Here is a 16,889-nt window from a genome sequence, read left to right as displayed (position 1 = left end):
TAGTGATGTAAAATACCCGGGTATTTATTTTTAGGGGTAAATACCCAGGGTATATACCCGGGTAAATACCCAAAATAAGTAAATAATACCGGGGTATTTATTTTAAAAATTTATATTCATCTAAAATACTTTTCTGTATGTATTCCATTATGTATATATACAACCAACCATATACAAAACAATAAATTTTTTCCCAAAAATTGTATTTTGATCACATATTTAAAGAATTATTGTGTGAAACAGCTTAGCAATCTAATATGATATTCACATTAAATGTGTTGGATATGCCTAATCAATGTTGATAGCCAAATTTCAGATATAAAAAGCCATTCTACAAAAAGAAAAAAGCTTAACTAGTTACAAAAAAAAGCAAACATCAATTTTTTAAGGTCCTAGTCTTTTATAACCCAGTAATATGTCCCTCATGACATCAAAATGTAACGAAATGTCGCTCAATTTATTATTACAATTTATTTACCTATATCTTATACAGAAATTTCCTCCAAACTTAGTTCAATTGTTCAGGTGTATTCTGTATCACACACACATAATATACATAAACATTTAAAATTCATTTAAAATTTTTAATCTTTTATTTTAGGGTTTATGTTTAAAAAAGATAATAGTCACCTTTTAATACTACCTAAAAAATTTTTGCAAAATGCGCAATTACTAGGGGATTTATCCTGCCTTCGGATAAATACCCAAAAAAATATTTACCTTCCCACCCTACCGGGGAGCAAATGCAAATGAGCAAGGCAACAGAAAAGAAAAGTTTGCTTTTTTTTTTTTTTTTTTTGTTTATTAATGTGAAAACTGTTTCTATATTTTCCATGATATCACTTAAATATCAATAAAATAAATAACACCATAGTTTCTTAATAACTTCTCAGTTTATTCTTCCAAACAGCCCTCATGCTTCCTTTTTTTTCATTTTGGATATGATTAACCTAGATTGTGATTTTGAAATCCTGAAGTTCATAATGAATTGCTTATACTTCTCCAATTATGACATTGAAAAGAAAGGTTCTTTGGTTCACGATATGCTTCTTTCATGATTTCATCAAGTCTTCCAATAAAAAATATTATAAACTGTGTAATACATATGTATATATCAGTTTTACCAATTATTTCATATTTAGATTTTAAAAAAAAATTCTCATTCGCTTTTTTGCATTTTTATTAAATACCCAGTTTTTGGGTATTTACCCAGGCCTTGGGTAAATACCCGGGTAAATACCCAAAAAATATTTACCTACCCGCTGGGTATTTACCCGATCCACATCACTAATTAGCATAAAATTGGAGTAAGAAAATTGCGACATAAGCTTCACTATTTTTTCTTTTAAAGAAGTTTAAACAATACAAAATTGCTCAATTCTAAAAATTGCATATATACATAAAAATTATACATAATGAGATTTATAACAAAAGTTTCTCCAAATAGCAAAATGAAAGAAATTATGAGTAAAATAAATATGATTCAATGTGATCTTGATTTTAAAAGTGTAACATTAAGTATTTTTTATAGAAATGAAAGGATACTAAATGTTATAAGAATGGAATTTTATTCATGCGCAATAGGTTCAGAAAATTAAAATTTATTTCACTAATAAATGCATAAAATGTTTACAGTTACTTCTCAAAATAATTATTATTTTATACAAGTCTAAGCACAGTAATTCTCCAAAACATTGATTTCTTACAAAAAGTTCTTTTTGTGCTGTACTTATGGGTAAAAAGATTTTTTGCTAACAATAAATATTAACAATTTACATATAAAACAATTTTAAAAAGAGAATTATATTTCATTTTATTTCCCTTCCAAACACTTTCAAAATCCTAATGTAAAGACAATTTTATAAAACTATTACAACAGTTCTAAGAAACAATTTTTTCACCTTTTCTTATAAAAATTTGTATCAATACTTCAAATAGAGTAGCTGTTACTGAACTATTGCCATTGGAATACACTGTATCAATCTCAAGGTTTTCAATTTTTTTTTTTTTTTCTTCTTTTTTTTTTTTTTTTTTTTTGTATTCAACATTTAACTAAACAGATCCAATTGCTATTCGAGCAACACAACATTTCAGCACTGCTCATCAAAAAAAAAAAAAAATGTAACATCAATACTTTGAAAATTATCACATTACTTGAGAGTAAAGCAATCAGTTAATAATTCTGAGTAGTTTTTAGCTTTGAAAAATTGCTCAAACTGATTTTAATGATAATTGCGAAAGAAAAGCTTTGAAAATGCAGCCTGGTGGTCAAGTCCACATGTTTATTTTACAAAGCACTTCAAACTGTTATAGTTCATGCTAATAAAATTGATAAAAATATGAATTAAAACTTGTTTAAAGTCATCACAAATTACCAAAATATGTCTTTGTTATGTGCAAAGATAATCAGTTAGAATTTTTCATGTGCTTCGAAGCATTCTGAACAGTTCAAATCAAAACTGTGTTCTTTTAAATGTATGAATATGCACGCTCGTCTTAAATTTACTTTTAAAAAGCTTGGTGAGTGAAATTATCTTACTACCTCCCAATAAATATAAGAAAAAGCTTGATTAAAATAGTAAGACAATTTTTTATACATACCAATATTGATTGTTTTTCAAATTCACGATGATTCTCTCATGAGAGACAACAGATCGAAGTTCTACAGTAATTGAAATGTAAGTGAAAAATGTTTATGAATAAATAAGTAAATAAGCAATAATACAGAGTGAAGATTCATTTTCCTTTACTTCTGAGTACTAATTTTTCCAGGTTCATCAAAGGAGATTCAAATGTTAGGGAAAACAAAAATGCCAAGACATAAGAGAAAAGAAGAAAACCCAGGAAATTTGTCACCTAAAAGTGAAGCAATACTGCATATATAGTAGTTCTGTATTAAAGGCAAGTACTGAGGAATATTTAAGCTATTCATTACTCACCATAACAAGTTCAGTAAAAAACATAGCAGTTTGATATGCTTGATAGTATCCATGTATCAAAATTGGATGAACTAAGTAAGCACAGTAAGTCAGTCGACTTAAGGGAATCCATAGTTTCCAAGATAAGAATTTTGAGAGAAAACCTAAATGCAAAGGAAGAATAATATGAAAAATAACACTGCACAACATTTCAAATATTAGACAATAATCCAACAAACAAAAACAAACTATTGAATTTTCAAATTGCTTTTTCCAGGCATAAATATACCATGGAGTCTCGTTAAAATGAACTTATAGGGACCTTTAAAATTTATTTGTCTTAACAATAGTTCGTCTCATCCAAAGAACAATATATGACATTATGTGTATATCCAATAGGATAAAGGTTGCAAATGCAATTCCTCTTAGCAGTCATTCGTTTTAAGTGTATTTGAATTAGCCAGGCTCAACAGTAAATCAAAAAGAACACTACCAGATTATTCTCTAAACTATTTTAAAAATCAAAGATGCAGGTTGTTTACCTGAAAGTGCCTGGAAACTTTTGGCTAGATTATAGTGTACTTATTTCTGTGATTCTTTTATTTTCATTTCATTAACACAAGAATGCAACAGTAAACTGAGATTCTGTATCAGAAATTTTTACAGTAAAATTTTAAATCAAACATAATGATTGAAAATTGAATCGTATTAATCTTTGAATAAACCAAACACTCATATTTGTCAATAAACATAATTGCACTATGATTTACTCATACAATTATTATAAACTTAAAACTAACCTCCATGCCCAGTTTCACAGGCAAAAATAAGCCAAGCTAAACCAATAGAAAATGATGATCGACAAAAGGTGTTGTAGAACAAAGAAGTAGTTTTATTCATTTCCACATGATACAGACCGAAAACAACACTTAATGCACAAAATGCAGCAACAGACCAGCCAATGAGTTGCTGCCACTGAAAAACATTAATGGTACAAGATAAAGTTTTTTTGAAAAACAGAAAATTATTTTTCACTTACACAAATAAACAAATGTTACTGGAGTTACAGAAAGAAAATAGTAAAAATATATTTACCCAAATTAGAAAATTTTTACGTTGGTTTGATCGATAAAGCATATAACCAAGTGCAATTCCAATAATGTAAGGAGCTATACGACAATAGGGTTTATCATATATTAGGTCAAATGAGTACCACATTCTGTAAAACAAACAATAATCAAGAAGCAGTCATTATTTTATGAGCACAATAAGTATCATAATACTCAGTAGAAGTAGGGGGGGGGAGGAATTAAATAACTATCCTTGAAACTGAAAAAAAAAAATCTAACAGAACTAAAAAAATTGTTTCATGGTAAAATTAAATTCTTTTCATAAAGTTGCAATTTTTAAAAACATTCAGAACTCATTTCTATAAGTTCTAAAAAAGCAAAGAAAACATTTTAAATGTAATCAATCCAGCTATGTTGATGAAATTTTAGGACATTCTTTGGGCAATAAATATCAATATTAAAAAAAATGCTACTTTGAGCATATATTTCATTTGTGTTACCTTCTTGAAAGGCAGCCAACCCCCCATTTCCACTACCAAAAAAAAAAAAAAAAAAGCTATGAAGGGGTTTTTTTTTTTTTTAAAGGATAATCAGAAGTAATTCCCAAGTTTGTCTCATCATTATATGCATGCATTGAAAAGTTTCCTTTTTTCCCTCTTTTTAAACGCTCAAAGAGAAATATGTCACATATATACATAAAAGTTTTGCTTTGTCAAACAAACTTTTGGGTATAAATGAAGATCAAAAACTACTAGTTTTGAGCTCCAGTTACCATGCTAATACCCCCCCCCCCCCCCCAGTCCTGCTCAAAATTTTTTAAATATCATTATAGGAGTGGAATGTATTCATATCTTTATAAGAATAATAATTCATTCAAAATTGGACAGTTGTTTTGATTTATTAGCCCACTTACCTGTTTAAAAAACAACAGTTTTAATAGCTTATAAAAGCAAATCTAAAACCAAAAAAAAAGGAACAAAATTCAAGTTTCAACTAAAAACCAAAAACTCAATTTTTTTTTCAACCAGTTGATCATAAAATGGGGAAATGTGCCTGTTGTCCCCCCCCCCCCCAATTAACTTCTGACAAAATACTCTGAGTAGAACAAAACTCTTTTGTTTTGACTCTCTGTATTCAGTGATTATACATACTAGTTGACAATTTGCATGTACATTTCCAACTTATCTCAAGCTTTTTCACTGTTGAACATTTATAAAAACATACTTTGCTTTTTTTTAATACTTACACATAAATTGTTTTATTTTTTTACAAGAATTGATTGTTGTTAATAATTTAACATTTTTTTAAAATTTCCTTTTCTTATTTTATGATATTCATACGATGTTGTAACTGGCTCCATATGTTACACGTTCCTCCACACTATAGCACATAATGCCTTACTGTTTTCAATAAAAAGAATTAAGCCTGGAATAAAGTGGCTGCAATTAATGAGAAAGGTGGCTAAAAGTCAATTGGAGGGTACTGGCTAACTAAAGGTTTAAATTTTTAAGTCTACTGTTCTTCCTTTCATACATTCTGATCGCAGTGATATCATAGCATGCGCAATTCTTGACAGATAAATGATTCTACCACACAAAAGTAAGCACATTAGAAAAGTTTGAATTGATTTATCTGGAACTTTCTCTTTTCGATAAAAATATTGAAACTTTTGGGATATTTAAGGCAAAGTTCAAAAGTTTGGAAATTTTAGGACCAGTTTTGAAAATTTAGGACTTTAAGGAATATTAAGACAACAACACTTATAATGCATAAAATAAAATCAAAAGGGGAAAAAAACGCAAAATTTAAAAAAAAGGATTTTTTAAGCATCAAAAAAACCTTGCAGCCAATAAAAGATTTCTAGTTGAGTTATAGAACTCAATGCATCTTAATACCTCACTGAATACCAGTTTAAGAAAAAATAATTTTACTTTATTTATTTATTTACTTTGGAAATTGAAAAAACAAAAACAAAAATCATCAGTTAAGTTTGCAAATTTGGTTTTATTTATCTACTTAATCATGATGTGTTTCTCTGGAATCTTTAGTTAAGACTGGTTGCGTTTTTATGACCATTATTATTATTATTATTTTGAGCAGCGAAATTTAAACAGCAAGACCATTAAAACAGCATTTGCAAAAACTTGACTGTGACAGGATTAAGGCTTACCAGTAGTTTATAGGCTTTGTGACACTGCAACTGTTACTATGATAGTTAGAATCTCATAACCGTTGTAAAAAGATGGAAAAAAAAAGTGTGGGCATTCAACATTTTGTGTAAAATAAGATAATATTACATGCAATATATCCAGGGTTCGCTGATATATATCAATTGACATATATCATGATATATATCTGATATTTATTTTGAAAATATCATGATATTTTGATATTTTCGATATTTATTTTTTCAACTACCGTATATATATATTTTCAATATAAAAATTATATTAACCATAGTAGTATTGTTTATTTATTATTAAAAATAACCAAAACGTTATGAACTACATTTCTATGATGTATTAATACATCATTAATACAGCAAAGTAATATACAAATACAAATACAAATGTGACGACCAGCAACAGGCTCTGGGCCCAGCTAGGCTAGTCCTAGTCAATTAATTAGTCCCCAATGAAGATCAATGGCCCTCTTAAAGCAATCCACTCCCTTGCTCATTACCGCCTCTTCCGGTAAGCTATTCCAAGTGCCCACGACCCTGCTAAAGTAGTAGTTTTTCCTGATTTCCAAGTTAGCCTGAGATTTAAATAGCTTAAAACAATGACCCCTTGTCCTGCTTTCCCCGCAAAAATTTAATCCATTTACATCTTTCATTTTGATAAATTTAAATAACTGAATCATGTCCCCTCTGACTCTCCTTTGCTCCAGGCTATACATGTTAAGCCTATTAAGTCCGGTATCATAATCTAAATCTGAGAGTCCCCTTACTAATTTAGTTACCCTTCTTTGAACCCTTTCCAATACAAAAATATCTTTCTTCAGATAAGGCGACCAAAACTGAACAGCATACTCCAAATGAGGTCTTACTAAACTCCTATATAAAGGCAGAAGAACTTTCTTAGATTTGTTTGAAATAGATCTATTGATGAACCCAAGCATTTTGTTGGCTTTGTTACTAGCAATACTGCACTGTTGACAAAACTTGAAGTCCTGATTTATAAAGACACCCAGATCCATAACATTTTCTGCCTGATTTATGACTGAACCCTGTAAACGATATCTCATACGCTTATTTCCATGACCAAAGTGTAGCACTTGACATTTCCCTACATTAACTGCCATACCCCATTTATCTGCCCACTTAGTAATATGATCTAAATCCTCTTGCAGCTGTTTTACTTGTTCTTCATTTTCGACAATCCCCATAACTTTTACATCGTCAGCAAAACAATTCATGCTCCCAGAAATATTTTCATTGATGTTATTCATAAATATAATAAACAAAAGAGGCCCTAAAACTGATCCCTGAGGAACCCCACTTAAAACATCACTCCAATTAGAATGATTTCCTCTCACAACTACTCTTTGCTTCCTACCAGTAAGCCAATTTCTAACCCAAAGTAAAGTGTTTCCTCTTATTCCAATGTCAGCTAACTTGCTGAGAAGAGCAACATGCGGTACCTTGTCAAAAGCTTTTTGAAAATCAATATAAACAACATCCACACATTTTTTGTTATCTAAAGCTGAGGTAACCTTGTCGTAGAAATGCAATAAATTAGTAGTACAGGATTTACCTTTCCTGAAACCATACTGCAAACTAGTCAACAGACTATTAGTCTCTAAGAACATCATGATCTTAATTTTGATCAAAGTTTGGAAAATCTTACAAATCACTGAAGTCAAACTTACAGGTCTATAATTCTCAGCAATACCTTTAGACCCCTTCTTGAAGAGTGGTGTTATGTTAGCCAGCTTCCAGTCCTCTGGCACCGTCCCCAAGTTATAAGAAGCATTGAAAATATTCAAAATAACATCCACTAATTCCTCTGCACATTCAACTAAAATTTTTGGATAGATATTATCTGGTCCCGGAGCTTTAGTTGCTTTAATCTTTTTCAAATGAAATAAAACCTCCTCCCTGGAAAATACAAAATCCTCAAGCTGTATAATAGCTTGTGTCTTGTTAGTGTCAACTGTTGAGATACAGTTATCGTTAAACACACTGGAAAAAAAGTTATTTAGAACATTTGCAATATCCCTATCGTTTTGGATTAAATTTCCATACTCATCAACCAAAGGCCCAATTTGACTGTTTCGAGCTTTCCCAGAATTAGCGTAAGAAAAAAACCTCTTAGGGTTCCCATCAATGTCATCTGCCAGCCTTTGCTCCAATTCCCTTTTTCTGAATCCGTACCAAATACTTAAAATTTCGCCTTGCTTTACCATACTGGAGCCTCTCCGCAGTCTGACCAGTTTCTTTAAACTTACGAAAAGTGGCTTGCTTATAATTAAGAGCTTCTTTAGTCTCCCTGGAGAACCACATGGGCCAATAATATTCATTTTTATCAGTAAAAATGTAACAATTTTAATTCATATTAGAAGTGCCTAGTTAAATATTAAACGTTGGTCAGAAAGAAAGAAAATGTCTTATGACTGTGCACCGATTAATGCATTTTTTAAAAATTTCTGAATCATATAACTGTGTAAAAGCAGCTAATAGAAGAAAAATGAATAAAAGAGCTGATGATAAATTAACTCCATTAATATTGATAAAAATGTGAAATGAAATATTAGATATAAATAATGAAAGAAACCTTAGTTTTAAGTCTACATAGTGTCATAACAATATAAGAAAATAAAGTGATTTGAAGATGTGCATTTACTATTTTGAACACTTGAGTTTGTGCTGATTGAAAATATCGGATACATATCAAAATATCCGATACATATTAAAATATCATGATATTTTCGAACCCTGAATATACCAACAGCCTTTTTATCCCAGCCAGAGAATGCAGTTTGTCCTTGTTTGAACTCATCAGTATAGAATAACAGAGTTGGAGGCAAATGTCATCTCATTGAAGCTGAGAGTGCCAACGAACTGGCACATGAAATAAATTTAGCTCACCATCGAGAGCCTGCACTATTCAACTTAAATACAAAAAAAAAAAAAAAAAATCAAGCAAATGTTAAACTAACTTGTCTTGATATGCTGTAAAATCTTCGGCTTCAGTTACACCAACAAACATCGGAATCAGATCATATGTGAAGCTCAAAACTCCTGTTATTGTCCATGTCAAAATAAGTACAGCACCAAGTAAACTAAACCCTATTATGGGCCACCTATAAATTGAGAAATCAAAAATAGTTAACTTGAACAAGTTTTTCTTTTACATGCATATATTTCTAGTGTACTGAGTATATGTAGGGAAAATAGCTTAATATAGAAAAAGCACATGAAAACTACAAAATTCATCTGTTTTCAGTTTGATGAATTAAAACAAAAATTTGCAATAAAATGAAAGTACACTATGAGATCTCAAACCCCGAGTGTTCAGGACCGCTAGCTTTTTGGAATTTGGATCCTAACTCAAGAAAGAGTCAAAATTATCATATTGCATAATGTTAAAAACGTTTTGCTCTTGTTTGAGCTTTTTTTTCTTTATCAACCTCTATTAAAGCATACAATTGGTAGAGTTTAAAAAAAGGTTGAAAATAATTTGCATCATTGTATGACCCACAAATGTTGATCTTTATTATTATGGATTATTGGACATCATAATTCTGCTTAAAATAACTTCATTTTTGCTCAATATGATTTGTATAGAAACTAATGAGAAAATAAAAAATAATAATGTAAACTCAAAGTGGATGCTAAAAGATTTTTGCACAATTGCAGCAAAAGGCTAATATTACACATGACAGGTGGCATCAACGAAACATAAAAAGGAACTGTAAGTACCATGTTTTTAATGAGTAACAGCCTATTGTTAACAATTTTTACATCTGAATTTAAATTCTTGTTAAATGTTGATAAATTCTATCATTTTTTTCTTGGAAAAAAATATGCATATATATTTAAGGAAAAATAGTTCCGTGTTTTGGGCAGTCCGTGCTTCCCAGCCCTTAGGCAATTGTTTTCTTTTTTCTCAAACCAATGCCTTTATTTTCTTTTTAATCAGCATCAAAAATTATTTAAAAATTACCTCCATAGTGGATATAACAGCAAGGGACTGATAACGTAAAACTGCATATCATTAGCTAAATACCAGGACCAACCAACACACTAAAATACAAATTAAAGAAAATATTACAAAGAGGATCAAAAGCCAGATAAGAAATATACAAGTAATTTGAAAGCTACACAAATACTAACCATTTGATGTATTGGTATGAAGTTATTGATGTATAACAAATATTTCCACCATGTTCCACTCTGTGCCTCACAGTAACGATCATCCCAAAATGGGCCAGATCCCAAATATTTGAAAACGAACATGTAGAAAAATACAACAACCATGTAGGCAGGCGTTAGTCTGAAAATTAAGAGAAAAAATGACATACATAAGATTGAAAAATAAATAACCATATAAATTTTAGCTAATTCTGCAAAAACTTCAATGCATAAGTATATGCCTTCTACGGAGGTTATAACTCATTTGCCATGAAAACACGAAAATTATATTGAAAAGTAGAATGTTTTAAGTAAAAATATTCCAGACAATGCAAAAACTAAAGCATAAGAACAAAGCAAGAAAAATAAGTTTGAATGTTTTTGATCTAAAAACTGCCAAATATATTCATGCTCATTCTGTTCTGATTTTAAAATAATTAGGAAAACATTAAATATATTATTGCTCTAATGCTTCTATTTGAAAATTATTATACCGGTACAACTAGAACCAGGGATTAAAAAAATATATTAAAGAAAGAAAAGTTTTTAAAATATCAAAAGGACAGAACTGAAAACTTATCTAATCTGCACAGAGTTATATTTAAGTGAACCAAAACAGTACAAAATAAAAGCAAATATATTTTCAAAAATGGGGTTACAAAAAGTTTAAAAAATTTTGAAATATAATTGTTGTAAATACAAATATTAACATAAAAAAATAAGCATGAAAAAACTTCTGCAAGTGTTTTTTACATTTTGAGACAGGATTGTGCAATTTAAATCATTTTTTTAATCACTGATTTAAATATTGAAGTTTTAAAAATTTAAAAGAAAAGATTCTAATCTATATAAATCTGTTTGAACGGAGCAAGTACAGCAGAAAGTATAATGGTAAAACTAGTTTTATCATGTGACGTACACTGGAACACAATAGTAGACTTCATTTCATGCTATGTGTTAACGCCTCTGCGCGGGCCCCGAGCAATAAGGAGCAACGCTTGGGGTCTTGGCTCTTTTCTTCGCCAAGCAACCCTAAAGCCCCCATTGTGAGAGGAGCGTGGGAAACCACCCCTCGGAGATGCACTTCCAACGTTGTAGCGGATGCAGCCATAGGGCTCTCGCTCCCAATCCCTTGCAAGGATACATGCGTATCCTAGTCTTACTTTAATATTATGCTCATACTCTAATTGTAAATAAATTTAATTGTTTGTTGTTTTAACCACGACTCATCAATGCAGTCACCAATCTCAATATACAGTCCACTGCTGGAAAATTAGTTTTTCCCCCTCAAGCCAGGCGGCTTCATTTTTGGTCAAGTCTCACCGGAGGAGAATCAGCGTATTTGATTTCTTAGCGGACTTTCTACTTAACGAGATGATGGACCTCAACATTTTAAACCGCAGATGAGGAGGTCTCAAAGGACAAGTCACGCGGTTGCTATCATTTATAGGAAGTGATATGGACTCTACGGAAATCGAGTGCAAACTTGAACATGTGCAAGCTCTAAAAACCAAATTCAAGCAGCTGAAATTGGATTACTATTCAGTGCTGAAAGATGAGGAATTGGACGAAAATGAAGAGGTTCTCATTGATCTCGAAGAAGAATTAGAAAAAATAGAAGTCGCTCTCAAGCGCAAGTTCAAGCAGCTCAACAACAATAGTTCCCGCTCCTTTAATGATGCTCCACCTAACTCAACAATCAGTATCCGTCTTCCCGAAATATCACTTCCAAAATTTAATGATAAATATGAAGAATGCTTCCTCTTCAAAGAACAATTCAACTCCATCATCAATAGCAACTCTTCCCTCTCAGATTCACAAAAACTATTACTTGAAATCATCACTTATCGGCCGCGCCAAAGAAATAGAAACAATAGATGATACCTACCAGTCCCTGTGGAAAGCCTTGACTGAGAGGTTCGAAAATAAGAGACTAATTGTGAACAGTCATATACAAGAGCTGTTAAACATCCAGAAAATAACTGATGAGTCAGCAGATGAGCTGAGAAATCTTGTGGACAAGATTCACAAGCATCTGTGAGCCCTTCAGCAAATGGATCTGCAATGTAATGATTTTACAGAAGTTTTACTCCTCAACATATTTCTTCAAAAGGTGGATGCAGAATCACGAAAGCAATTTGAGATGTCCTTAACCTCTACAGACATCCCAAAATGGAGCAATTTTGTTCAACTCTTAGAAAGGAGGTATCATTTTTTGGAGAACTCTCAAATTCAATACACTTCACAAATAGAACCCAGATTAACTCAAAAAACATCCATAAGCAGTGTAAATAAGCCATTGCCGTTGAACAGTTGTAAATTGTGCAGTGCTTCACATAATCTGCATAATTGTGAAGAATTCAAGCGTCTAAATGTCAAACAAAGGTATGACCTAGTGCGGAAAAACAATTTGTGCTTAAATTGTTTTGGATTATCTCACTGAGTACAAGATTGCAAATCTAAGAACAGCTGCCGACAGTGTTCACAAAGGCACCACTCTTTACTACACAAGGACAGCTCGACCAGAAATTCCCATGCATTCATCCTCAACTCCCATGGCGAACGAAGCGCAATTTCTTCTCCGCAATTTGCCTCAAGCAATGCAGGTGTTGAAAACCCCTCACTCGAGCGGGGGAAGAACAGAGACACTTGTTTACTTTCAAGTCGTAAAGCTATCCTACTGTCAACTGTTAAGATCTGCACCCCAGCTGATGTTGCAGAATACTCTCAAGAGTTTAGGAGACACTCGGGGAACAAGATTGAAGCTGAGAGACATACTCCTAATGAACTATCGAACATTTCATTGACTGTTACGATCGATAAAAATTCATTTCTTAATGACATTCTAGGAATCTCTAATAACTTTACAAAACTTGTGAGAACTCTAAGTTTTATGTTTAGATTTATTCAAAATTGCAGGTACCCAGATCAAAGGACATCTGGCCCAATCAAGACGCAAGAGTTAATGAAGGCGGAAACATTTCTTATTCAGGCTGCTCAAAAGACAGAATTTGAAATGGAAATAACGAACTTATCAAAGGGAAATTTCATAACAGGTAATAGTAAATTAAGATCTCTAAACCCCTTCTTAGATAAAAATAACGTCCTTAGAGTAGGAGGTCGTTTAAGTAATTCGAACCTCTGTTATTCTCAAAAGCATCCTGCGATACTCCCTGCTAAGCACAAGCTAACTCAAATTATGATAAAGCATTTTCACGTAAAAAATTTACATGTTGGAACGCAGTCCTTATTATATTATGTAAGAGAAAGATTTTGGCCCCTGAATGGTAGGAATCAGTGCCGAAAAATTGTGCATAGTTGTATCACTTGTTATAAAGCAAATCCCTCTTTAACGGAACAACTCATGGGATCTCTACCTGAAACGCGCGTAAACCCCAGTTTTCCTTTCCAACATACTGGAGTAGATTTCTGCGGCCCATTTTACGTAAAATATAAGGGTCAGAGAAAGGGGGTTTTAAACAAGATTTATGTAGCTATTTTTGTGTGCTTATCGACTAAAGCGGTTCACTTTGAAGTAGTTTCAGATTTAATGACAGAATCATTTATAACATCTCTAAAACGATTCTTTGCAAGAAGAGGTAAATGCTCAGTTCTGTATAGTGACAATGCAAAAAACTTTGTGGGAACCCACGCCGAACTAAAGCGTCTTTACAATCTTGTGTGCAAACCAGATGAATATTTAAGTAACTATTTATCTTCCGAAAATATTGAGTGGAAATTTATCCCTTCAAGAACTCCTCATTTCGGGGGAATTTGGGAAGCAGGTATAAAGTCCTTCAAGTACCACTTAAAAAGATCTATTGGCAATGCGAGATTGACATATGAAGAATTTATAACTGTAACTAATCAGGTAGAAGCAATTTTGAATTCTCGACCACTGACTCCTTTGTCATCAGCAACTGATGATTTAGAAATTTTGACACCAGGTCATTTCCTTATTGGACGGCCAATTAATTCAATTATTGAGCCTCAGCTGTTAAATTTAAATGAAAATAGATTCGGATGAAATATTTGTGTTTGTAGTTTTTTTTTTTTAATTTCAATTGTATAGCTCATTATGTTACTCATTATGCTATTGTATTTACCATGTGTTATTGCTTTCATTATTGTTCAACTTTGGTAAAGGATTTGTTCAATTTGTAAGTAAAATATATGTTTTTCAATTGTTGAATGTAATACATACATTGCAACGCCGGGCGGCATGTTAACGCCTCTGCGCGGGCCCCCGAGCAATAAGGAGCAACGCTTGGGGTCTTGGCTCTTTTCTTCACCAAGCAACCCTAAAGCCCCCATTGTGAGAGGAGCGTGGGAAACCACCCCTCGGAGATGCACTTCCAACGTTGTAGCGGATGCAGCCATAGGGCTCTCGCTCCCAATCCCTTGCAAGGATACATGCATATCCTAGTCTTACTTTAATATTATGCTCATACTCTAATTGTAAATAAATTTAATTGTTTGTTGTTTTAACCACGACTCATCAATGCAGTCACCAATCTCAATATACAGTCCACTGCTGGAAAATTAGTTTTTCCCCCCTCAAGCCAGGCGGCTTTACTATGTTCACAATATAAAGAGCAAGATTTTTGTCATTTACCTGTATTTTAAGGTTTGGAGTTTTGGCAAGCAATTTTCTTGTAAATGGAGCACTTAAGGACACTTTTGAACTTACTATTTACAATCTTAAGTTGACTGATAAAATAATGATAATAATAATAAACAAATAACCAACTTGAAAACGCAGTCAATCACAGATAAATCAACTTTTTTTTATATTAAGAATTATGAATTACTCTTTGTAACACATCAATCCAGAGACAGAAAATAAAAATTTTAAATTTGTGCAAGAAAATGATGAAAGATGAAATAGTCGACTTGCACAGCAAAAATTGCAAATTTATTGGTAGCTGCATGGCGTGTCTTCAGAAAATAAAAAGGATTACTGCTGCCCACAGCCAAAGGAAGAATTAAACTCAGTACATTTCAAAAGGTACTTGAAATCGGGAAAAATTACAACTTTAATAGCACTGTTGGCAGGGGCTTGCACAGAAAATTTGGAACCCGTCACAAATGACTTCTCTGCCCCCCTCTCCTCCATATTGTTTACCCCCGTATTTCATCCCTAGTTTTAAAAATATTGGCCCCCTTCAGGCTTGGATCCGAGCCAACAAGGTGTCCCTTCTCCCTCCCCCCCCCCTCGTGCACGCCCCTGGCTTCAGGCACTTGTAACAGTTGCAAATACAAGCGGCTGTTATTTGCAATGGGGTGTGTAGAGTTTATTCTATCCTTCAATTTTTCAACTGTCACTAGTGAATGAATTTTGTTCAGCCTTTAATGTTTTTGCAATAGCTCACTTTATTATATGTTACGAGTTCTTATGTTTCAGTGCACTGAATTTATTTCTGAAAAATAAAAAGACAAGAATTTTTCAGGTTGAATGAAAATGGCGCTTTTGTGATAGATGTATGTCTCTGTTTAAAAAAAAAAACACACATCAAAGTGCAAAGTTTTAAGAGGGCTTCTGATTTCGAGTGAAATTGAGTAGGACCATATTTGGTGGGTCCACAACATGCTACGGTTTGTCCTTTTGTATTTTAAAATCAATTATGCATTGGAAAAAATCGTTTTCGTTTCCCCTCCCACCTGAAAAAGTTGAAACCACAAGTGTGCACAGGGGCACTTTGAGCTATTTTGTGTCACTTTTACCTGTAGTATTATTGCTTTCATTTATTACCTACTTTTTATCGCATAAATTTCTAATTCTTTTACTTTTTCACTAATGCAATTTACAAATTTTATATTTCATATAAGACAATAACTTACCGCCACAACCTATGACAATAAAAATATATCCAATTAATCTTTCCATTTTTCTTGGCAACTTCTTTCAGAAAAAGGTATGACAAAAGAAAACCACTGTAACATGAAAAGCAATTTCAATTTGCATTTAAATTATTTTATATAAAGATATACAAAAACACAATGAAAAATAAAGCTCATTTTCTAGATAAGTAATATAGAATCATAAAAATACTAAGCCTTTGATAGATATATAGCCAAGGGCAGATTCAGGAAGTATGTCAAGGGGGTGAAGACTCTATTTAAGTGACCAAAGATTGATTAAAACTGAGACTTCTGAACTTGAATTTTGCTAAATTGCCGAGGGAGAACCTCTGTGTACATAGTAAGTGCAGCCTGGTTTTATCCTAGGGAGGAGGGGGCCCTTACATAACTTTTTTTTTAAGTTACATAAAATTGTTTACATAACATTGACTGATATTTTAAAATACAAAATAACTGAAAATTTATTTTAATAGAAATTGGTTTTCAATAGTCGAGGTGGGTTTAGTATGAAAACCAACTCAGTCTACTTTTTGAAATTTTATGGGAAAATCATTAATGGATTGAACTATTTTTTAAAGAAGACCAGTTTTTGCCAACAGCTTTCAACCTAATCAAGCTGGAGTCTTCCAACTGATTGGTAGCGTGATTGTTTCCAACATGAAATAACTTTTGAGATTTTGTAGT

General features: G+C 32.1%; 1 protein-coding gene across 1 annotated transcript in view; it reads right to left on the bottom strand.

Moving 5' to 3' along the window:
- Nucleotides 1–3,713: 3,713 nt before the first annotated feature.
- LOC129221876 (nose resistant to fluoxetine protein 6-like) overlaps nt 3,714–16,889 on the bottom strand; it is a 39,059-nt gene continuing 25,883 nt past the window's right edge. Inside the window, exons 7-12 of the mRNA XM_054856243.1 lie at nt 16,185–16,277; nt 10,326–10,485; nt 10,156–10,235; nt 9,149–9,292; nt 4,014–4,137; nt 3,714–3,893 (exon numbers count right to left, since the gene is read on the bottom strand). Coding sequence (XP_054712218.1) covers nt 3,714–3,893; nt 4,014–4,137; nt 9,149–9,292; nt 10,156–10,235; nt 10,326–10,485; nt 16,185–16,277 — 781 coding nt within the window. The remainder of the gene's footprint in view (nt 3,894–4,013; nt 4,138–9,148; nt 9,293–10,155; nt 10,236–10,325; nt 10,486–16,184; nt 16,278–16,889) is intronic.

Source organism: Uloborus diversus, chromosome 5 (assembly GCF_026930045.1).
Source record: "Uloborus diversus isolate 005 chromosome 5, Udiv.v.3.1, whole genome shotgun sequence".
NCBI classification, from domain to species: domain Eukaryota; kingdom Metazoa; phylum Arthropoda; class Arachnida; order Araneae; family Uloboridae; genus Uloborus; species Uloborus diversus.
Note: the sequence above shows the minus strand (reverse complement) of the source record. Positions and strands in the feature narration are given on the sequence as shown.